General features: G+C 36.0%; 1 protein-coding gene across 3 annotated transcripts in view; it reads left to right on the top strand.

Moving 5' to 3' along the window:
- The window catches only part of PPP1CB (protein phosphatase 1 catalytic subunit beta), a 37160-nt gene extending 15496 nt beyond the window's left edge, over positions 1-21664 (top strand). For all 3 annotated transcript variants that reach the window (XM_047782357.1, XM_047782359.1, XM_047782358.1), the window contains 7 exons: positions 3559-3690; positions 4438-4668; positions 5853-5957; positions 7901-7972; positions 13748-13899; positions 16814-16948; positions 19823-21664. In XM_047782357.1, coding sequence (XP_047638313.1) covers positions 3559-3690; positions 4438-4668; positions 5853-5957; positions 7901-7972; positions 13748-13899; positions 16814-16948; positions 19823-19927 — 932 coding nt within the window. In that variant the 3' untranslated portion in view covers positions 19928-21664. The remainder of the gene's footprint in view (positions 1-3558; positions 3691-4437; positions 4669-5852; positions 5958-7900; positions 7973-13747; positions 13900-16813; positions 16949-19822) is intronic.
- The last annotated feature ends 2423 nt before the right edge of the window (positions 21665-24087 follow it).

Genomic DNA, 24087 nt, shown 5'->3' with positions numbered 1-24087 from the left:
TTTGCATCACGGAAAACAATTTTTCTATTTTGTACCTATATGAGATGATGGCTGTACACTAAATTTATTGTGGTAATCATTTTGGTAAGTCAAATCATGCTGTATACCTTAAACTTATACAGTGCTGCATGTCAATTATATCTCAAGAAAACTGAAAGGAAAGAAATTTTAAGGGGAAAAAAAGCCTTGACCTTTACTTCAAACCATACACAAAATTAAGATACATTATTTCAGTAAAGTGTCTAGGGAGATGTTTCTTGAACAAGATGCCAGACAAAAGATTAAATTTAACTAAGATGGGTTTTTTGTTTGTTTTTGTTTTTGGTCTTTTTGCCTTTTCTAGCGCCATTTCCTGAGGCATATGGAGGTTCCCAGGCTAGGGGTCTAATTGGAGCCGTGGCCGCTGGTCTTCGCCACAGCCACAGCATCTGTGACCTACATCACAGCTCATGGTAACACCGGATCCTTAACCCACTGAGCAAGGCCAGGGATCGAACTTGCAACCTCATGGTTCCTAGTCGGATTCATTAACCACTATGCCATGACAGGAACTCCCTAACTAAGATGGATTTGAATAAAATATTTCTGTTTATCAAAAGTCAGCATTAAGAGAGTGAAAAAGCAGATCATAAACTGGGAGAAGATACTTGTAATGTAACCAACAAAAGATTCATCTGGAACATGTAAAGAATGCCTACAAGTCAATTTTTTTAAGTCCAGTTTTAAAGAATAAACAAAAACTTAAAACGAACCTCACCAGTAAAGGATGTCCCAATGGCCTATCAAATATATGAAAAGGTATTTGACAACATTACTTCTCAGGAAATGCAAACTAAAATCTCAGTGAATATCACTATATACTCAACAGAATGACTAAAATTAAAAATACTTAGTGTTGACAAGTATTGCTGGTGGGATTGTAATTGGTTTCAACACTCTGGGAAACTGGTGTATCCACTTCTTAATAAAGCTAGTAAGTCTTACCTGTGACCTAGCGATTCTCCTATGTTATATGTGTGCCAAAAGATGTACTTGAATATTCATAAGCATTCATAGTAGCCTCAAACTGGAAATGACCCAAATAGAATAGATAAATATATTGTGGTGGAGTTCCTTGGTGGCTCAGCTGGTTAAGGATCCAGCATTGTCACAACTGTGGCTTGGGTCACTGCAGAGGAACAGGTTTGATCCCTAGCCTGTGAACTTTTGCATGCCATGGACATAGCATATATGTATGTATAGCGGTCTTCATACAGTGGAATAATTAAAATGGTTGCTAAATACAGTGTGCTTTAATCTCAGAGATAACAATAATGAGCAAAAGAGTGTATGTTTTATATTTCTATTTACCTAAAATTCAGAAACAAGTTAGATTAATCTATTCTGAAAGAAATAAGAGTAGTAACCTTGGGCGTTATTGAATCCTTAGGTCATAAGGGAGCCTTATTCTCTTTCTTGACTGGGGTGGTTACTTAGGTGCATACATAATCAAAATGTACTTTATGTAATATCTCAAAATATTTTCTAAACAATATTAGGGTAGATATTTGCTGTAATGGGTTTTTCTTTTCTGGGAAATTTTTGTCTAAAAAATTTTCTGTGGAGGACCTGAAAGAGTATTGACTTTAGAGGTAGAAGACCTTGGTTTTAAATTCTTCTCTGCTGCTTTTACTGTCTCTAGTAATCTTGTGCAGGTTATTTAATCTCTCTCTTTCCTTGTACAATGGAGATAATAAGTTGCCTACCTAATTCCTGGGATTGCAAAAGGAGTAAATGAGATGGCGTGAAACTGCTTTGCGCTGAATTAAGTATGCAGATTTGTAGTATCTTCATAATCTAAAAAGACACTTGGTTCTAGGCTCATATACCCACATATCAGAATTCCTCATGAATATTGTGATGGTGATTTAGTTCCCCTGTGTAGCAGGTTGCCTTGATTTATTTTTTTTTTTTTTCAGTTGACTGAGAGATTTGAGGTGCTCTTGGAAATCAAGGAGTACACATACTGGTGGGAGTTCATAAGGGAGAATGACTTTTGAATTGAAAGACAGCGGGATTACCCTGAGCTGTCTACCCTGTTATCCCAACCATTTTCCTAGTTTACTCCTTAAAATTTGGTCACTTGTCAAGCTTAACCTTTGGAAGAACCTTTAGCTTCTATAACTGCATTTGATCTGTTCTTAGATGTGATTGATTATGACATTTGCTATTTTATTTGCTATTAAGTGGGGGGAAGCCAGTGCCAGTTATAGTTGTAAGAAATTATTGATTGCAAAGTATCTCCTAACTTCAGAGATATTAATTAGGGAAAAAGCAGGCAGTGAAATAAGTTTTGTGCCATGTGTTTTTGTTCCAGTAAATTTTAGTTCTATGAATTAGCAGGACTTATAAGTTGAAGCATATTTAGCTCTGTAAAAATTAGTTGAAGTGTACCTTATTGTAACCTAAATTACTTGCTTGGTCAAAATTTAAAGAGATAATTTTTAGAAGAACTAAAACTAATATAAAATATTCACCACTATAATTTAGGCTGTTTGACACTTTGACACTTCAGAGTGATCCACACTAGTCTTGATTTACTTAATAATCATCGCCATCAAGTTACAACTAAATTTTCTAAAATGTTTAAATTTATTTATTTTCTTTTGGAGTTCCCTTTGTGATGCAGCAGAAATGAATCCACCCAGTACCCATGAGGATGCAGTTCGATCTCTGGCCTCGTTCAGTAGGTCAGGGATCCAGTGTTGCTGCGAGCTGTGATATAAGTCACAGACGTGACTGGGATCCTGTGTTGCTGTGGTTTGGTGTAGGCTGGCAGCTGTAGCTCCTTTTTGACCTGTAGCCTGGGAACCTCCATATGTCATAGTTGCGGCCCTAAAAAGCAAAAAAACAAAAACAAAAAACAAGAAGAGGTGTTTATTTTCTTTTTACGGCCATACCTGCAGCATAAGGAATTTCCTGGGTAGGGGCCAAATCAGGTGCCAACCTACACTGCAGCAGCGATGGGTCCTTTGCCTACTGAGTGAGGCCAGGGATAGAAGCCACATCCTCACAAACTCTATGTTGGGTTTTTAACCCACTGAGCCACAACTGAAACTTCACTATTAAATTTTGATAACCTAAGGTTTTTTAAGAGAAAGAGAAAGGGCCAGTAGAGAAGGTAATGATGAGAGGAAATGATTGCAAGTTCAATTCAGTAGGTCAAACAAGGAACTCTTCATGGATCATTCCTCCCCACCTCATCCCAGGAATTACTGGGAACCATATTAAATTAATGGAGCTTAGGTCACTTGGGCTGCAAGACCTCAAGTTGGCCACTGATGAACAAAGAAGTCTGGATTTCCGTGGCAACAGTCTTGAAGAGCATCAGAAACCAGCAACAGTGAAGATGGAAACCAGAGGTCATTGCATAACCTTACTGTTAGCCATGGGACACAACAGTCATGCTGCCTACATAACTCTTCTGATCTTCAAAATAATGGGCATGACTCCTTTTTAAGAATTACTATTTTATGACTAAATTTTAGAAAATTGACCATTTTATTTATTGTTTATCAGTACGAGGATGTCGTCCAGGAAAGATTGTGCAGATGACTGAAGCAGAGGTTCGGGGTTTATGTATCAAGTCTCGGGAGATCTTTCTCAGCCAGCCTATTCTTTTGGAATTGGAAGCACCACTGAAGATTTGTGGTATGTAAATGGGTAAAGTTGGAAACAATCTCTTTTGAATCCTGGTTTTCCTCCTATATTTACATTGGAGACAATTTAGAGAAAACAGGTAAAAATTTTTGTGAAAAAAAGAATACTGGGTTTTATTACATGAAGTTATAGAAATTGGGACTTATAAAATAACAAGTTAGAGACAAAAAAGTTTCTGTATCTGCAACAGATTAAAAAATTGCAGTTCACACTATATATATAAAGAGTTCTTAGAAATAAGAAAAAGGCCATACAATAGGAAAATTTAAATGGTGAGGGTGGGCTGATTGTAGAAAAAATTCAAAAGCCCAATAAACATAAGACCCTTAGTCTCACTGGTAACCAATGAAATGCAATTTAAAAGCAAATCTGGAACTCTGATCAGATTGGGAAAATGTCAGAAATTGATATCCATTGTTGTCAAGGATGTGGAGATACAGGCTTTCAGTACCCAGAGGGCCTCCATTCCTAACAAGCTGTTGGCCAGAGGCCTCCTTCACTTTACTGTGTGTCCTTTTCCATAAGGTGGCTTCATTATTGAGCACGAGAGAAGGCAGGAGAGAGATTAGGCGGTAACCTAATCTCAGAAGTACAGCCCATCTTACTTTTTAAGTCACTAGCTACAGCCCCCATCAAGAGAAGAGGATTACCTAAGGGCATAAACATTGAGAGTCATTTCTTAGAAGCTGCTTACCAGAGTAACCAAGTTTCCTAAAACTGGGTCTTATTATTTTTTAGGAGATATTCATGGACAGTATACAGATTTACTGCGATTATTTGAATATGGAGGTTTCCCACCAGAGGCCAACTATCTTTTCTTAGGAGATTATGTAGACAGAGGAAAGCAGTCTTTGGAAACCATTTGTTTGCTGCTGGCTTATAAAATCAAATATCCAGAGAACTTCTTTCTCTTAAGAGGAAACCATGAGTGTGCTAGCATCAATCGCATTTATGGATTCTATGATGAATGTAAGTAAATATTATAACTTACTTATTATTAATGGAAAAATGGGGAAATTCATTAATTTTCCATTTCAAAAGAGTTGCTTCAATTCAAAGCTTTTAAAAATAGGATCTATCAAACAGAAGGCTCTCAAGAAGAGAGCCTTTCATGAAAAGGAACCTGAAACTGGGAAACATGTTGTTAATTAAATCAGTTCCTTGGAATCTCCTTAGTCATATTGCTTCAGATTGACTGTAGCTTACTCAGCTAAAAGGCCCTTTTATATATATTTTATACACAGTAAAAATATCCAAGTGGAACACAGGTCCTTACAGACAGTAGCCTCCGGTTTTCTGGTGTCCATTAAGTTTCAGCTCTCAACTTTCTTCTGATATGACAAAAAGTTACTGACCCTGTGTCACAAAAAAACACTGAGAAGTTCTATGAAATTATTTAAAAGTTGAAGTTTATTATTAGAATTTTAATCTGTCTTATAAAACTAGGGAAATAAGGATACCTAACACTCTGAGATGTCCTTATTTGTTGTACTCTGTTTATACTTGTTACAGTGCCAAGTAGAAATTCAATGATAAATACTACTTAAATACCTGGAAACTCTCCTTTTTTGGCAGTAAGTTTATGCTGTGTTACCAATGCATTAGAATTAAAATAGTCTCCAGAGACACCGTTTTTAGTTCTGCTTACTAATGTGGCTAGGAATTTAACTAGTGATTATGTCTTTTTTTTTTTTTTTTGTCTTTAAAAGCTAGGGCCTCACTTGCAGCATATGGAAGTTCCCGGACTAGGGGTCCAATCGGAGCTGTAGTTGCCGGTCGACACCAGAGCCACAGCAACTCAGGATCTGAGCCACGTCTGCGACCTACACCACAGGTCACAGCAACGCCGGATCCTCAACCCACTGAGCGAGGCCAGGGATCGAGTATTATAATGATTATTATAATACACAAGTGTTATAATGATCTTAAAGTGATTTGTTTCATAAAACATCTAGCACAGTCTCTAGTTTTTATAACTGCTGAAAGTACTGAATGTTTATTATATTTATTACCTATTTTAAAAGTACAGGTAACATTCATGATAGGAAAAACAAATGCTAAATAGAAAATTATAATCATTCATAATTCTGTTGCTGTGAGACAACTAATGAGAATAGTTTTAGATTTATTCTATTTGCTTGTCCTTTTTATAGGCAAACGAAGGTTTAATATTAAATTGTGGAAGACCTTCACTGATTGTTTCAACTGCTTGCCTATAGCTGCCATTGTGGATGAGAAGATCTTCTGTTGTCACGGAGGTAGACTAGTAAATTTGCCTTATGGGCTTTTCTTCCATTATTTAAAAAAGACCTGCAATAATTGAGATGCTGCGGGAAAACAAAGCAGCGCTTTTGTGAAAACTCAAGTGATAAAAACTGGTTTTAAACATCGCTGAAGTCTCTTTTAATCACTAGAAATTCGTGGTTATTTATGCATAATGAAAACACAAATGAATACTTGTCTTTAAAGAATTTCACATAGGAGGAGGATAACCAGAGTTTTGTTTGAAAAAAATGTCTTTCCTTTGCCTCAGTTCTGACAGAAAGACACCCCTGCTATCAGTAGAAATGAGAGGATCATGATTCTTTTACTGTCTGTATTAAATACCTTTCTCATCAGAAAGCAAATATAATTGAGTTTAATATTCTTACATGCTGAGAGTTCTAGGCTCTGTGTAATATGTCAGCTTCAGTCCTAAAGGTAATTTTTTTTTAGTAGAGTGATATGTTATCTGTATGTCTTGTTAAATAAATAAGCTTGACTGTATGGAGACATGGGTTTTGTAGAATAGACTTGGGAGAGGTGAAGAGGACTTGAGACAATCTTTTTTCTGTGTTGTCTAGATTAAGTCCTATGTGGAGGACTGGCCCAACTAGAATAGAATGTCAAATGTATGTTGTGGAATGATGGTTTCAGAGTACAGAAATTTGAACACTGAGCAAAGGATTCTGTTGAATGGTTTAACAACCATGTTGGGGTTTTTGTTTTTGTTTTGTTTTTTGTCTTTTTAGGGTTGCACCCACAGCATATGGAAATTTCCTAGGCTAGGGATTACATTGGAGCTGCAGCTGCTGGCCTACACCATAGCCACAGCAATGCCAGATCCAGGCCATGTCTGCAACCTGCACCGAAGCTCACAGCAACACCAGATCTTTAATCCACTGAGTGGGGCCAGGGATTGAACCTGAGTCCTCATGGATACTAGTCAGGTTCGTAACCTGCTGAGCCACAATGGGAACTTTACATGTTGGATTTTTAGCAGGGAAATAAAATAATGAAAATATTGTAAGAAAATTAGTTTTCATCAGAAGAATTAAGGTAGAAAATGCTCAAAGATAGATGCTTTTGTCTAGGCCTGAAGTAGTAAGTTGTTTATTCTCTGGTAGAACATAATATACTATGTTAATTGAAGCATTTTACCCTAGATACTACACATTTAAATTATAGCTTTTGCACATTAGTGTAGCAAAGAACGGAAATGTAGCAATATGCAGTATGAATTTTAGTTTCATTCTTTGTGATGATACTTGAATTATCTACCAAAGAGAAATGCAAGGTTATATTTGTGTACTACTTTAAAGATTTTAAGGTATTTTCATGTGCTTTTTATTGTTTATCATACCTATCTATGAAGGGCAGAGAATGGTTGGAAGAAAAGTGGTAGGAATTTTTTCCTTAAAAAGTCTTTAAAATGAAAAAGAGTTTTATTTCTCTGGTAGGGAAAAGTGGAAAAGACCTAATCATAGTGTTCTGTTATATCAAAGTGGTATTCTAGTTAATAACCCAATAATTTGGAGTTCTTGTCGCGGCTCAGTGGTTAACGAATCTGACTAGGAACCATGAGGTTGCAAGTTCGATCCCTGGCCTTGCTCAGTGGGTTAAGGATCCAGCGTTGCTGTGAGCTGTGGTATAGGTTACAGAAGCAGCTCAGATCCCACCTTGCTGTGGCTGTGGTGTAGGCCCGTGGCTACAGCTCTGATTCGACCCCTAGCCTGGGAATCTCCATGTGCTGAGGGTGCAGCCCTAAAAAGACAAAAAATAAAATTATCCAATAATTTAAAGGTAATATTAAAAGGAACAGTATCTTTAATATTAAGTATCTTTAATATTACATAGTGAATCTACTTTGATTAAATGCTTTTTATTTGACTAAAAATTTTTCAGATGTCAGTACTATGAATCATCTTTTTGTATATTATAGGACTGTCACCAGACCTGCAGTCTATGGAGCAGATTCGGAGAATCATGAGACCCACTGATGTCCCTGATACAGGTTGAGTATATAGAGAAGTTTAATGAATTTTTTAATGTAAAATATTGGCATATTCAAACTTAATTATATTTAATGAATATAGGATTGTACTGTGAAGTAAATAATAGAGGTTTTTTTTTTTAATAGTCAATAAGCTAACTACAGATTATTTGGAGTAATATAAAATAGTTCACTTTCTACTAATTCCCCCCAAGGTACAGAAGTTTAAAATGTTTAATAGTTCTATTAAACTTACTTTTTGCAAGAGATCTTGCTATTGAGTCCCCTTACCTTCCAGTCTTTCTAAGTACCTTCATTCATATCAGCATTGGTTATGTTCTTCAAACACTTGTTCAAAATTTCTTGAGTTCTTTAATTAAAATAATCTTACCCAAGGATGTAATTACCATTTAAATTATCTAGTAGTTTTCTGTTATTCTTCACATCATCTATGTTTCAGATATTTAGAACTCTTAAGGCTTTTGAGACACAGAAGTCTCTTGGAGATGTGTGGTGAATGTTTGGAAAACTGTGAAATTTTTATGTGGGGAAAAGAGAAAATTGACTATCAGGTGTGAGAGTAACTTTCAGATAAGTAAAACAAAAGCAGAGAAGTTCCAATCTCTTTATTGATTAACAAATGAACCTAATTAGCTTTAGAGATAAGTTCTAGACACAGTTGCCTCTTAGCCTAACTTTTCTGTTGGCTTTTAAAATGATAATTATTCATATGTGAGTACCAGTGTATGTACTGATTATGATGTTCACATCATAAAATACCATGAAAACCTATGAATTGAATGCAGTTAAGTTGTTCTGTTTCCCTCGTTCAACTTTTGTTTAAAACATCAATACCTTTTTGTGTGGCATTTTCTGACAACCAGTTTTTCAGTGCCACAGCCAATTCTCCAGCAGCAGCAAGTAGGTGTGGCAGTTCATTTCAGTTCTGATACTAACCCTTGGAGTTACCCAAGATCCAACTGGCTAAGGGCTCCATTCCACAAGTTTGCCCCCACTTCGGTTGCCAGCCTCAAGTTAAGTTCCCAGAACAGTACTTCTGCCTGACCAACTACAGTCAAAGGTTCCTATAGCCACCTCCTTGATGCTTTACTTATATTTACCAATTATTATAAAGGATACAATTCAAGAACAGCCAAATGGAAGATGCATAGGGCATTGGTATGGGGAGAGCCCCATTTGGGAAGTGAACAGTTCCCACACATTTTGACATCCATGGGTTTACCAACCTGGAAGCTTGCCAGATACAGTTGTTTAGGAGTGTTCTTTTGTTGTTTGTTTGTTTTTATTAAAGTATAGTTGATTTAAGTGTTGTGCCAGTTTCTGCCAGTGGAGTGATCCAGTCCTATGTGTGTATGTCTGTGTGTGTGTGTGTATATATATATATTTTTTTTTTTTTCTTTTTCTCATAATTATCTGCCATCATGGTCTACACCAAAAGACTAGATATAGTTCCCTGTGCTGTACAGTAGGACTTCATTGCTTATTCATTCTAAATGTAATAGTTTGCATCTACTAACACTGAACTCCCAGTCCATTCCACTCCCTCCCTACTCCCCCATGGCAGCCACAAGTCAGTACTTTATGTCTGTGAGTCTGTTTCTGGTTTGTAGATAGGTTCATTTGTGCCTTATCTTAAATTCCACATATAAGTGATATCACATGGGATTTGTCTTTCTCTTTCTGACTTATTTTGTTGAGTATGATGATCTCCAGTTGCATCCGTGTTGCTATAAATGGCATTATTTCATTCTTTTTTATGGCTGAGTAGTATTCCATTGTATATATGTATCACATCTTAATCTGTTCATCTATCCATGGACATTTAGGTTGTTTCCATGTCTTACCTACTGTGAATAGTGCTGCTGTGAACATAGGGGTCCGTGTATCTTTTTGAATTGTAGTTTTGTCTGGAATCTTTATAGAACTTAATTTCTAGCCCTCCACCCCCACCCCTCCCCAGAGTGATGAGTACTGAATGGGAGGGATGAAAGTTCCAACTCTCTAATCATGTTTTAGTCTTTCTGCTGACTGGGCCCCATCGTGAAGCTTTCTGTTGTGTTCTCCCACCTCCCTCACATCACCTCATTAGCAAAAACAGTGTGAAGAGGAGTTCTCGTCATGGCGCAGTGGTTAACGAATCCAACTAGGAACCATGAGGTTGTGGGTTTGGTCCCTGCCCTTGCTCAGTGGGTTAATGATCCGGCGTTGCTGTGAGCTGTGGTGTAGGTTGCAGACTCAGCTTGGATCCCGTGTTGCTGTGGCTCTGGTGTAGGCCGGTGGCTACAGCTCCCATTAGACCCCTAGCCTGGGAACCTCCATATGCCTCTGGAGTGGCCCAAGAAATAGCAAAAAAGACAAAAAAAAAAAAAAGAAAAAAAAAGCAGTGTGAAGGAAAGGGGACTCCTTAGGAATAACAAAAAACTGTCAGGAGGTTCCAAGGTTTTAGAAGCTTTGTGCCAGGAATGGGAACAAAGACCCATTGTATTTTTATTACATCATACTGTTAAAAGCATTAACACAGTTTCTACCAGATTTTTTTTTAAACAAACTTAACGTTGTTGGATTAATTTTCCCATTGTTATTTTTGTAGGGAGACCACACTGCAGGGAGACCATTCATCAGTTCTCAACAGACTTTAATATATTTAAAATGAGGATTGTCTAGAGAGCCATAGGGCTTAGAAATCTTACTATATATTAGGAATGAAAGGGATAAAAAGGTCTTAGCTTACTGATAATGAGGATTGTATTGTTAATTTCATAAAGGAGAATCGATTATTCATCAAATAGGGTTGGGCTGAATGGTTATTAAATTCATTTCCCACTCTTAAGATCTAAAGACTCTGTAGAAAGGTAAGCAATAAAAATATTCATGGACCAGTGCTTGAGTAAATCATGGCTAAACCTCTATATTGGATTGTTAATAACATGCATTTGGTTGCTTGTTTTCAAGTGTGATTGGACTGTTTTGCTCAGTGTTCTTGAAAGTATACTAAAAGAATGATAGCACTCAAAATGCTACTCATGACCCAACATAAACCATTATAAACACTTGGGTAGATCCTCTGTTATCAGTAAGCCACTGACACTGCAGATTGAAATAAATTGTCTCATAACTTACTTAGGTAACACGTTTTCGTATTGATTATAAAAAGAAAACATACATTTTACCAGAATTTGATTATAATTATAGAATATATTTGAACCTAATACAAAACAGTATTTAAACAATAGGGTATTTATTTAAAATAAGGTAATGATAGAAATTTCAGGTTACGTTTTGAGAGCTGTTGATGGTATAGTTCAGACATAAGTTAGTTTCAAGGGTGGCATGTTAGGTTTCTCTTTTCACCATATTTTAATGGGAAGTTTCTGAGATGCTGAAAATGGTCATTTTGACCTTCCATGTTCTCTGTAATCTTTAGAAATTTAATTTATAAATTAACATTTTTTGAAACAATACCTTAATGATTATAATGCTTAATCAGTAGGAACTGGATTATAAACATTGAACCTTGACTCTGAGGTTTGGTTTGGTTCGGTTTGTCTTTTTAGGGCTGTATTGTGGCATATGAAAGTTACCAGGCTGGGGGGTTTGAATCAGAGCTACAGCTGCTGGCTTACACCACACCCACAGCAGCGCCAGATCCCAGCCACATCTGCAACCTACACCACAGCTCCCAGCAATGCTGGATGCTTAACCCACTGAGCAAGGCCAGGGATCGAACCCACATCCTCATGGATACTAGTCGGGTTCATTACCTCTTGAGCCACGGCAGGAACTCTGACTCTGAGCCGCTTATCTTGATTCCATTAAGGTTGAAGAATGCCACATTGTTTTTGCTACCATTATTTGGTTTTTTATGCATCCAGGCTCTCAATATTTTCCAAATAATTCCAAAAGCCATTGCAGTCTAGTTTTATTCTCATGTTAAAATTATAGAATAACATCTTGGCGTTCTCACTGCTTTTTCTGTGGAAACAGACTGGAAAGTATGAGCATTGTAGAAAAGTGTGTATTTCAAGAATCTCCTTCTGATTCTTTGACACTACAAAGAGCTTATAAATTGAAACTGTCACAGTGGGTTTTGTATGCTGGTGGTTTTCTTAAAGCATCATGACAGGAACTTAGGAACTAATAGAAGTTAAGTGTACATTGTACCAACTCTACAAGATATTTTAGATACTTCCCCTATCAAGACAAGCTATATACTATGATCCAAAATGAAGTTCTCCCTGATAAGCTATGTTTTGAAGTATATAAATTATCAGAAAAATCTTTAAAGTGACTCATTGTAAAACATTCTACCCTTAGTACCATAGTTCTTAGAAAACCAACTTAATATCACCATCTCAACATCCACCCCATCTTAATCTTGCTACAATTTGACTTTTACCCACTCTTCCCCTCAACCATCAAGAAATTGCTTTCATTAAGGCTGGCTTTCATTAAGTGGCACTTTTTTTGTTTTGGTTTGGTTTGGTTTTGGTTTTTGTCCTAATCCACCTTTTCATTGCACTTGTAACTTAAAGCATTTCCTACTTCTAGGTAATTAACCTTTCAGGAGATCCTAATATTCTAATCCTTTCCTTTTGTGTTTACTATTCCTTCTCAATATTTTTTGCCCATTCCTTCTCTGCTTGCTTATGAAGTGTTTGATTCCTCAGAGTTGTTTTCCTGGTCTTCTCAGTTTACATTCCCAAGATGGTCTCAGTCCCTTCTAAGATTTACATTCCTATTAGTTTGATAAAGATCTTTAGATAAATATTTTTTTAGCTCTGACCTTTTTTTAATCCAAAAACATTACTAAAGTCTAAATTACTCTGATTTTGTTCCTCTGTACTTTATTTAAATCCTCCAGGCCTTTGTAGAAAATGTTTTCTTCCCTCAAAATGATCTATAAATCAGATGTAGTTCCAGTGAAATTTAAATTGGATTTACAGAATTAGACAAACTGATTCACAGGTTTATATGTGGAAGAACAAAGGGTTAAAAGTAACCAAGACAATCCTGAAGAAAAATATTAAGTGGGGATAAACCCACCACATATAAAGATTTATTTAAAAGGTCTAGTGTGTTACTGGCTCAGTGATAAAGTAGATTAATGGAATAGACTATGGCACCAGAAACAGTATAAGTAGGTCTCTAAGGAAAAGATGAACTATTAAGGGAAATATTGCTGGGTCACTTGGTTATCCATAGGGAAAAACTAAAGATGAACAGCCTTTTCCAAACATCATATGCTTAGAGTGTGCCATACACATATTTCTTTTTTTTTGTCTTTTTTTTGTCTTTTTGCCATTTCTTGGGCCACTCCCGTGGCATATGGAGGTTCCCAGGCTAGGGGTCTAATTGGAGCTGTAGCTGCCAGCCTACGCCAGAGCCACAGCAACACAGGATCCGAGCCGCGTCTGTAACCTACACCACAGCTCACGGCAGCACCAGATCGTTAACCCACTAAGCAAGGGCAGGGATCAAACCCGCAACCTCATGGTTCCTAGTTGGATTCGTTAACCACTGTGCCACGACGGGAACTCCAAGTGTGCCATACACATATTTCTTATATCTGGAAAGCTTTGGAGAGTACTGCCTTTAAAGCCAGGCAACATTGTATTTGCATGGTTACTTTAACAAAAAACTGGCTGAGTTGGATAGGCCGGGATACTATCCCAGGGGGCAAATGATTATTACTGTTTATTACAGAAGAAATGGGATATAGATATGCTTTATTTTACAAATATTGTTTTTTCATTGCTGTGCTTTGATTCTTTAAAGGTTTGCTCTGTGATTTGCTGTGGTCTGACCCAGATAAGGATGTGCAAGGTTGGGGAGAAAATGACCGTGGTGTTTCCTTCACTTTTGGAGCTGATGTAGTCAGTAAATTTCTGAATCGTCATGATTTAGACTTAATTTGTCGAGCTCATCAGGTATGAAATACAAAAACTTTTGGATATTTTGATATTTTCAACTTCACCTAGGTCTACTCCTTTTATTTTTGAGGAAATTTGAGATCTAAGAAAGCTAATTGCACAAGGAAAGCAGTAGAAGAGATTATACCTTGATCTCACAAGTAACAATGTAATGATTTTATTAACCCTTTCCACCCTCTAAGAGGAAAGGTTTCAACAGTAGTAGATTACAACACTAACATTTTTCAGTGCTTGTCTGAAGCTTTCTAGAAATATTTGATCCCATTTTAATATGATAGTTAGATATAATAGATAACAATCAAATGAATTATGTGGATTTTGGTAAGAACAAACCACACTATAGACATTTTGAGATAATTGGTAAATTTTTCAATTATAGACTGAGTATTAGATATTGGGGAGTCATTGCTAGTTATTTTAACTGTGATGATAGCATATTGCTATGTAAAAAGGATGTCCCATATTTTTCAGAGTTGCATGCTCAAGTATGTAGGGGTGAGAGGATGTGTCTAGGATTTGTTTTAAAATATATCAGAGTTTCTGTTGTATCAGCAAATCATCTATTTGTATCAGCGGAAACAAATCCAACTAGTTTCTCTGAGGACTCAGGTTCAATCCCTGGCCTCACTAGTTGGTTAAGGATATCCAGTGTTGCTGTGAGCTGTGGTCTAAGTCGTGGATGCAACTTGGATCTGATATTGCTGTGACTATGGTGTAGGCTGGCAGCTGCAGCTCTGAGTCAACCCCTAGTCTGAGAACTTCCATATGCTGCAGGTGCAGCCCTGAAAAGCAAAATAAAAATATATCAGCAAAGCAAAGGGGTAAATGAAATAAATGTAACAAAGTCTTCGTAATTATTGAATCAGGGTGATGAGTAATTGAGAGTTTATTGAACTCCTCCTTATCTACTTTTGTGTTTATTTGAATTTTCATTTTAAAAAATACATGTACGGGAGTTCCCTGGTGGCTCAGCAGCTTAAGGATACGGCATTGTCACTGTGGTGACGGTTTGATCCCTGGCGTGGGAACTTCTGCATACCTCGGATACAGACAGAGAACAAAAACAGGATATATGTACAACTTAGGATTTGGTTTGGTTTCAATGTCCTCCTTCATCAATAGATTGTACACTCTTCAAGGAGGTGAAAAGTTTAATATATCAAACTCTCACAGTCCTAAACCGTAACTGGTATGAAATACATTGAAAAGTATTTTTTTCAAATCTTTTAAAGTGACTTTTTAAAGTATTTTACATTTGTAAGTATAATATTTAAAGTTTCTTTGTTAAAGCAAAATATATTAACAACATATATATGCTGTTCTACAATACTCCCCTTTTTAAGGGGCTTTGCTCTCCCATAACTCTGGATTGATTACTTCTGCCTCTTTATGTGCTCCTATGTGATAACGAAGATGACAGGCTTTTGTTGTTTTTCCTTTTGGTTTTAGGGCTGCAATCATGGCATAGGAAAGTTCCCAGGCTAGGGCTAGAATAGGCCACAGCCACAGCAACACCACATTCAAGCCACGTCTGCAACCTATACCACAGCTCGTGGAAGCTCTGGATTCTTAACCCACTGAGTGGGGCCAGGGATCAAACTCGCATCCTCATGGATGCCAGTCAGATTCGTTACTGCTGAGCCACAATGGGAACTCCATAACAGGCTTCTTATTTTCTGCATATGTTTTATGCTTTTTTCCTATTAGAATTTCATACTTTAATTGAAGTGAAGTCATGTCCCTATATCCTTTGCTTTTGGCAAAATTGTCTTTTAATCAATGAACAATGTGTTTATAATTTAGATAATTAAGATGTCTTCCATAAGATAACAGGGCAGAGTTGCTGAGTTTCTTTAAAACAATACTGATAGTCACTTTTTTCAGCTATAGATCTCCATTCAGTTGTCTTTTCAAAAATTGGTGATGATTTTTAGAAGTCAGGTTATTGAACTACCCTTAATTTGCATGGTCTTTTTCTGTTCTGCTTGTTTTCAAACAAATTATCCCTAAAATTAAGAGACTTATGATGGGAAATAATGCAAACTACAAATATTTACTTTTTTAAAACCCTGTTCTTTTAGTAAATATGTGAATGAATAAACAAATGAACAAGCAAAACTAAGAACAAAAAAGGATATACTGAGTGCCATGCAGTATGCTGAGCTGGAGCAGATAAGGTGGCCAGGGTCTTAACAAAAGGTTAATATCTAAATTTCATCATGAGGTAATTACATCAGGAACATGTACCTGATACAAAAGTAGGGATTGTAAAATAAGTATAAAATGTTTACATATCATTGCCTACCTCTCGAATTTGTAAATCTGACAAACATAAGTTGTAATCACTCAGGAATTGATAACAGACTCTTGAAATTAAATCGTTAAGGAAAAGATTATATGCATAAAAGTCTAGGCAGCAAATTTTTAGTAGAATTATCTGTGTAAATAAAATTCAACTTAGGAAAGTTTTCATTGTGTGGGTATATACTACTAATAGAAATTAAGAAAAAACAAAAACGTTCTTGGCATAATCTATCTTTCATTGTTCAGTTATTGCTCATTGAATAAAGGATTCTATAGTTGGATTATAATGCCCTCATCTAAGAAATACTTGATGTCCCAGTTCCCTTTAGACACTATTCCTATTAGCATATGGAGAACCTTGAAAATGGTATGATTTTTACACTTTTTAGTAATCATAAATTTATTCATTTAAGCTAAATTCTTGCCATTATAGAAAAGGCAAACCAATTTTCATATTTTAGACAAGTTTAAGAAATCAAGCTTCTAAAACAAAACAGGGTTTTGGGGGAGGTTCTTTTTAGATCTTTTTCACATTACTCTTAATTAGTACTGATAGTTGAGAATTTTTAAAAACTCATAAATATAAGTGTTTTTTTTTTTTTGCCAGGTGGTGGAAGATGGATATGAATTCTTTGCTAAACGACAATTGGTAACCCTATTTTCAGCCCCAAATTACTGTGGCGAGTTTGATAATGCTGGTGGAATGATGAGTGTGGATGAAACTTTGATGTGTTCATTTCAGGTATGATACAAGTATTATATATCATATAATATCAGAACCATTATTTAACTATTTTATATATAGTAGTTTTTATCTGCGAATCCCAAACTCCTAATTTATCCCTTCCCCACCTACTTTCCCCTTTGGTAACTGTAAGTTTTTAACAGCTAGAAATCTAATTAGAACTATTGTCAGAAGAATTTTCTTTCAGATTTGTGTTCTTTTCCTTAAGCAAGCATAGAAAATCAGTTTCATTCAGAAATGATTATCACTCATAGACTCCTTAGAGATTTCTGTTTTCATTCACAAAACATTCCAGCTTTTGTGGTATATATCACATAATTAGAGTTTTAGGAAACCTAAGTCATGTCAGTCATTCTTTTTGTCTTTTTAGGGCTGCACCCGCACCATATGGAAGTTCCCAGGCTAGGGGTGGAATTGGAGGTGGAGCTGACAGCCTACACCACACCCATAGCAATGGGGGGTCCAAGCTTGTCTGCAACCTACACCGCAGCTCATGGCAATGCCGGATCCCTAACACACTGAGCAAGGCCAGGGGGATTGAACCTGTGTCCTCACAGATACTAGTCGTGTTTGTTACCACTGAGCCATGATGGGAATTCCATGTCAGTTATTCTTTTATTTATTTACTTTTTTAAATTTTTTTGTCTTTTTGGAACCACACCTGCAGCATATGGAAGTTCCCAGGCTAGGGGTCAAATCAGAGCTGTAGCTGCCGGCCTACACCACAACCACAGCAACTCGGGATCTGAGCTGTGTCTGCCATCTACACCACAGCTCGCAGCAACACTGGATCCTTAACCCACTGAGTGAGGCCAGAGATCGAACCCACGACCTCATGGATGCTAGTTGGCTTTGTTAACTGCTGAGCCACAACGGGAATGCCATGTCCGATATTCTTGATGCAGGTGTTTAAATTGTTGAATTCCTATATGACTCCTTGGATAGTAGCTTCCCTCCTATAAGAATGTAAATTCACTGAATAATTTAGGTTTTGTTTTCTTTTGCAAGATGAATGGATAGGACAGGTGTTGAGTTGAAAAAACTATATTATGAATTCCAGAGAAAATGTAGAATATTTACAATATCCATTTGTAAATACAGAAACAAAAGAGTCTAGTTTTAGCTTTAGTGTATGACTTCAAATTATTCTTGCCCATGGCTAAAACAACTTTAAAACTTTGTTTTTGCAGAGGTTATTTTATGTTCTTAGTATCACACTGTGTTTCTCTTTTTAAATGTAGGGGGTTTCTGTTTCTATCATTTAATAAAATCGAATGCTAAATGTTTCATTTCTCATTTACAATCTAAAGGCAGTACCGGGCCTTATCCTTTAACAGTTGCCATAGTGGAGTTGTATTAATATTTTTTTTCCACTGAGGCACTATGATGCTCTGAATAGTTACAAGAAATTCTTAATAAGTCTTTTCTCCACGTTTTCTGTGTCGGTACTGACATTCTCTAAAATACAGGTTAAAGGTCTATCCACCAGGATCAGTATAATTTTAAAATGTCAGATAGTAACAGGTACTGGTGAGGATGTGGAGAGTTGGAACCTTATACATTGATGGTAGGAATGGAAAATGGTGCAGCCACTTTGGAAAAACAGTTTGGTGGTTCCTCAAAAAGTTAAACGTAGAGTTTCTATATGACCCAGCAATTTCCTAGCTATATACCCCACTGAATTGGAAACAGGTACTCAAGTACATGTATATGCATAGTCATAGGAACATTATTATAATAACCAAAGGTGGAAACAACCCAAATGTCCGGCAGCTAAAGAGTAAATAAACAAAAGGTGGAATATCCATAAAATGGCATATTGTTTGGCAATTAAAAGTAATGAAGTTACTAAAACATTCTACAACATCAAAATCATTATCTCAGTGAAAGAAGCTGGTCACAAGAGACCACTTACTGTATGCTTTCATTTATTTAAAATATCCCCAAAATTGGAGTTCCCATCGTTGCACAGTGGAAACAAATCCTACTAGGGACCATGAGGTTGTGGGTTTGATCCCTGGTCTGACCCAGTGGGTTAAGGATCTGGTGTTGCCGTGAGCTGTAGTGTAGGTCACAGGCGTGGCTCGGATCCTGCATTGCTGTGGCCGTGGCATAGACTGGCAGCTACAGCTCTGATTTGACTCCTAGCCTGGGAACCTCGGTATGCCGTGGGTGTGGCCCTAAAAAGAAAAAAGACAAAAAAATAATAAAATGAAATATCCCCAAAATAAAAATAAAATTAGCCAGAAAAGACAGATCAATAGAGAAAGTAGGGTAGTGATTGCTCGGAGTTGAAAGAGGTTAAGGGAGTGGAAAGTAGAAGTGGGGAGTGAGCGATTGCTTAAGGGAACAAGATTTCTTTCTGGGATACAAAAAAATATTCTAATGTTGTTTTATAGCTGTAAATATATTAAAAATCATTGACTTACTACATTTTGAATGGGTGAACTTTATGATGTGTAATATATATAGCGATCTTTGTATACATAGTAAATTAAGATCTGAAGAGTTTGTGACTACCCTCTAAATAGTAGGATGTTGAAAATCCTAGGTCTTGTGCCTCTTAAACTAGTGTTCTCTCATCAGCAATGACACTAATTTGAAAAAATTTTTACTTAATCTAAGAACTGGGTAGTGGATAAGATTTGTGTGCTTGAGCTATTGTTACCAAATTATCAATGGAATGACAATAGCAGTAATTAGACACTTGTACTCTTTACATATGAGAAATGTTTGTGGAACTTGCTGGTTTTTTTCTACAGTTTTATAATCGATGTCATTTATTGAAAATCCCACTATTGTAACAGGAATTTCCGTATTAAACTTGTGTACTTGAAAAAGTAACATTGTTAATAAATTATTTACTTTAAGATATTGAAACCATCTGAAAAGAAAGCTAAGTACCAATATGGTGGACTGAATTCAGGACGTCCTGTCACTCCACCTCGAACAGCTAATCCACCGAAGAAAAGGTGAAGAAAGGAACTCTGTAAAGAAACCATCAGATTTGTTAAGGACATACTTCATGATATATAAGTGTGCACTGTAAAACCATCCAGCCATTTGACACCCTTTATGATGTCACACCTTTAACTTAAGGAGACGGGTAAAGGATCTTAAATTTTTTTCTAATAGAAAGATGTGCTACACTGTATTGTAATAAGTATACTCTGTTAAAATATTCAACAAAGTTAAATCTAAATTCAGACTTACCCATTAAAGTTACATCTTCACGCATCAGTTTTTAAAGTTGAAAAGCATCCCAGTTAAACTAGATGTGATAGTTAAACCAGATGAAAGCATGATGATCCATCTGTGTAATGTGGTTTTAGTGTTGCTTGGTTGTTTAATTATTTTGGGCTTGTTTTGTTTTGTTTGTTTTTGCTAGAATAATGGCAGATTCTTTAAATTTTTTTCCCAAACATCCTTAGAGTGAAATGTGGGAAGAATTTTAAAGACGTTGATTGGCTATTATTTTCCCTTGCTTATTTACTTATGTACCTGTTTGATCTTACTGAGAAAACTTAATGCCTCATAACAGTAAAAAGGAATTTTAGAGATATTTTTTAAAAAATGCAAACTGTTCGACCGAGTGATTTAATCAGTTTGGGCAAATGTTACAGCTGATAATGAATATTTTGCTTTATACAGAAATTGCCACTGATTTGGATTTGTGCACTCTAATTTTAACTTATTGATGCTCTATTGTGCAGTAGCATTTCATTTAACTTTAAGATAAGGCTCATTTAGTATACCCAACTAGTTGGTAATGTGATTATGTGGTACCTTGGCTTTAGGTTTTAATTCGCACGGAACACCTTTTTGGCATGCTTAACTTTCTGGTAACACCCTCACCTGCATCGGTTTTGGTTTTTTTTGTTTGTTTGTTTTGTTTTGTTTGGGGGGGTTTTTTGTTTGTTTGTGTGCGTGTGTGTTGTTGTTTTTTGTTTTTAGATCCACAAAACATGAGAATCCTTTTTTGACGAGCCTTGGAAAGCTGACACTATCTCTTTTTTCCTCCCTCTGTACGAAGGATGTATTTAAATGAATGCTGGTCAGTGGGACGTTTGTCAACTCTGGGTATTGGGTGCTTTTAACTGTCTAATATTGCCATGTGAATGTTGTATACGATTGTAAGGCTTATGTCACTAAAGATTTTTATTCTGATTTTTCATGATCAAAGTTCATATGATATTGTATAGACATGCTTTGTAGTGAACTATAGTAGCAATAATTTCTGTACATGATCAAGGGTTTATTGCAGCATTTCTTGTTCTCTTTTGTTTTAAGGGTTAGTATTAACAAATGACAGGAATAGAAAAATCAGCATAAAGATTTTAGAAGGAGAACTTACAGGACACAGATTTGTGATTCTTTGGATGCAACACTTTTGGATGTGATTCTAAAAGCTTTTATTGAGCATTGTCAAATTTGTATGCTTCACAGGGACAGACATCATATTTATAATACCCTTCTATAAGTGCTACCATAGATGTGAAATTCTTGACCTTAATATTGTCTTTGAAAATGTTAAATTGAGAATTCTGTTAACTTACATTTTAAGAATTGGCATATTGTATTGCTGCAAGAGATTTCATTTTCAGCACAGTGCAAAGTTCTTTTAAATGCATATGTCTTTTTTTTCTAATTCCATTTTGTTTTAAAGCACATTTTAAATGTAGTTTTCTCATTTAGTAAAAGTTGTCTAATTGATATGAAGTCTGAGTGGTTATTTTATTCCTTTTTTTCCTTTGCAGTGAGACAAACATACATTTTATATTTTATTCAAATAGATTTTAATGCTTTTGACATACATTGAATCGGTGGTTTTCTAAAATTGTCCATGTATTGCATATGATATATTACATTAGGTCACTCAGGCTTTTATCTAATGTGATTTAAATATCTTTCTAACTGAAGTATAAGCTGAGCAATTCCTTTTTTTTTTTTTTTAAGGGCCGCACGGGCAGCATATGGAGGTTCCCAGGCTAGGGGTCTAAGCAGAGCTGTAGCTGCTGGCCTACTCCAGAGCCACAGCAACACCAGATTCAAGCCACTTCTGCAACCTACACCCCAGCTCACAGCACGCTGGATCCTTAACCCACTAAGTGAGGCCAGGGATCAAACCCACAATCTCATGGTTCCTAGTCGGATTCGTTTCCACTGCACCACAATGGGAACTCCTGAGCAGTTCTTTAACAGAATTTTAGATGTACTCTTAGTAGTCTTTGAAGACGGTCTAGGAAAAAAGCCTTTCGCAAGAGACAGGGCAGTCTTTTATTAATCTTAGTCAAAACACATTAACTTGGATCCTACATACTGAGTTATTCTAAAAATTTAGCCAAGTCAGTACTGAATATGAAAAAAAAAAAAGACTAATTAAGCAAATAAATATTGGTCACTGAATTTGAAGAATAGAAATCATGTTTTAAAATTATTCAAGCAGTCTTAAAACCACTTTAACAGCTTCTGTTCATTCATATGTGTTTATTACAAATATTATTTGCTTGGTAACACTGCTACTTGAAATAAGTAAAACTTCATTTCTTAGGAGAAAAATGTTCTGTAATTCTAGTGTCACAGTTTCTATTGTTCTTCCCTGTCACTATATCATTTTTCCTCTGGTTTTCCAAGATTTTGTACGTTCAGTTTATCTTTATTCTAAATGTCATGACATTGAAAATCATTAAACACACTAGGTAACTGTAATGTGATGGACCACATGGATTATTATTTCAATTCATTGTTCTTGAATGGAAAGAATCAATTACACATTGCATTTGAAGGTTCAGCATTCATTATTTTTAGTTTGGCTGAGGGACCAATTTTAATCATGATGAGCAAGACTGGTTTTGTTCAAAATGTTTAGTCAGAATGCCTGCAAGCAGAATTTTAAAGTTTAAAAAGTGTCCAGCTGGAAGTGTAAGTCTTTAGAGGATATATAGGCCTTTCAAAAAAGTATTCACCTGAGGAAAAACCAGGAGCTTCATGAGATTTGTCCTTTAAGAGTATATAAAAGTATATTATTACCTTGAGCCAGGGAATTTAAATATATCTCCATTTACAAGTTCAGGTACATTCCTGTGCCTCCTCCTTTCACATCTTTACACTAAAAATACGTTTATAGAAGGAAAATAGTCTTACTTTGTTTCTGCCACCCTGATTTAATTCACCTCTTTCTTCCTTGTAAATCCATTCCTGAATAAAAGCTGTGCCTGAGAAGACACTTCCCAGACTGATTATACCAGTGGCCTCACATAGAAATACTATGTCCCTTTTTGCTAATAGATTTTAGTGTTTTATAATTTCCTTAAACAGCTAAAACGTGGTTAAAAGGAGTTTAAAGTGACAGCATACATTAAATAAGACATGAATTTATTCCATTTAAGAATACACCTAGTTTTCTTTATTTTCTCTTTATATGTTTCAAGAAGAATGTAGAAATTTTGATCTTCTGTTCAATTTTACCTATATGTTTGCCAGAATTTCTAAATAAATCCCCTGATTAGACAATTTTAAAAGTCATAACTTCCTTCAGCTATCACCTCTTACATTGATTGACTTATTAAATCATAAACTTCAAGTTCTCATTGTTACTTTCTCGTACAGGTTGCCAGTGTTTCTTAAACCTTATTTTTACAAAAGTGGCCATCAACCTTTTTTTTCCTCTTAGGGATCTTTGTCCGCTAATGTGGTTACAAAATCTTACTTGTAACCAGCATTGTTTTGGGTATCAATAGGGTAGAAGATTTCAAGTGTGTTGTGAGGGTGTGTTGTATGTATGTGAATGGAAATGAGAACTGCCTGGAGTTCATAGACTCAGCACTTCTTTGATACTATGTGCAAAGAAGTGGGAACCTAAGGTCTGGCCCTGGAGCCTTTTGGTCAAATCTGGCCTGGGATCACCAAGTAAGATGTGTATTAATTTTTGCAGCTTCCTAAATCTGAGTAATTCAGTAGATGTACAGGCTAGAATTCTTCCTAAGAGAGCAGTACACCACAGCTAAACCTCTGAAACTGTCAGATCATTATACCAATTGATAATTATAACAATAAATAAATCCCCTGTAATAAGGAGTGTGCCTTTTAACACACTGATTTGTGACACCCCAAAATAACTACAGTAGTAACATCAA

The sequence above is a fragment of the Phacochoerus africanus genome, chromosome 5 (genome assembly GCF_016906955.1).
Source record: "Phacochoerus africanus isolate WHEZ1 chromosome 5, ROS_Pafr_v1, whole genome shotgun sequence".
NCBI lineage: Eukaryota > Metazoa > Chordata > Mammalia > Artiodactyla > Suidae > Phacochoerus > Phacochoerus africanus.
Note: the sequence above shows the minus strand (reverse complement) of the source record. Positions and strands in the feature narration are given on the sequence as shown.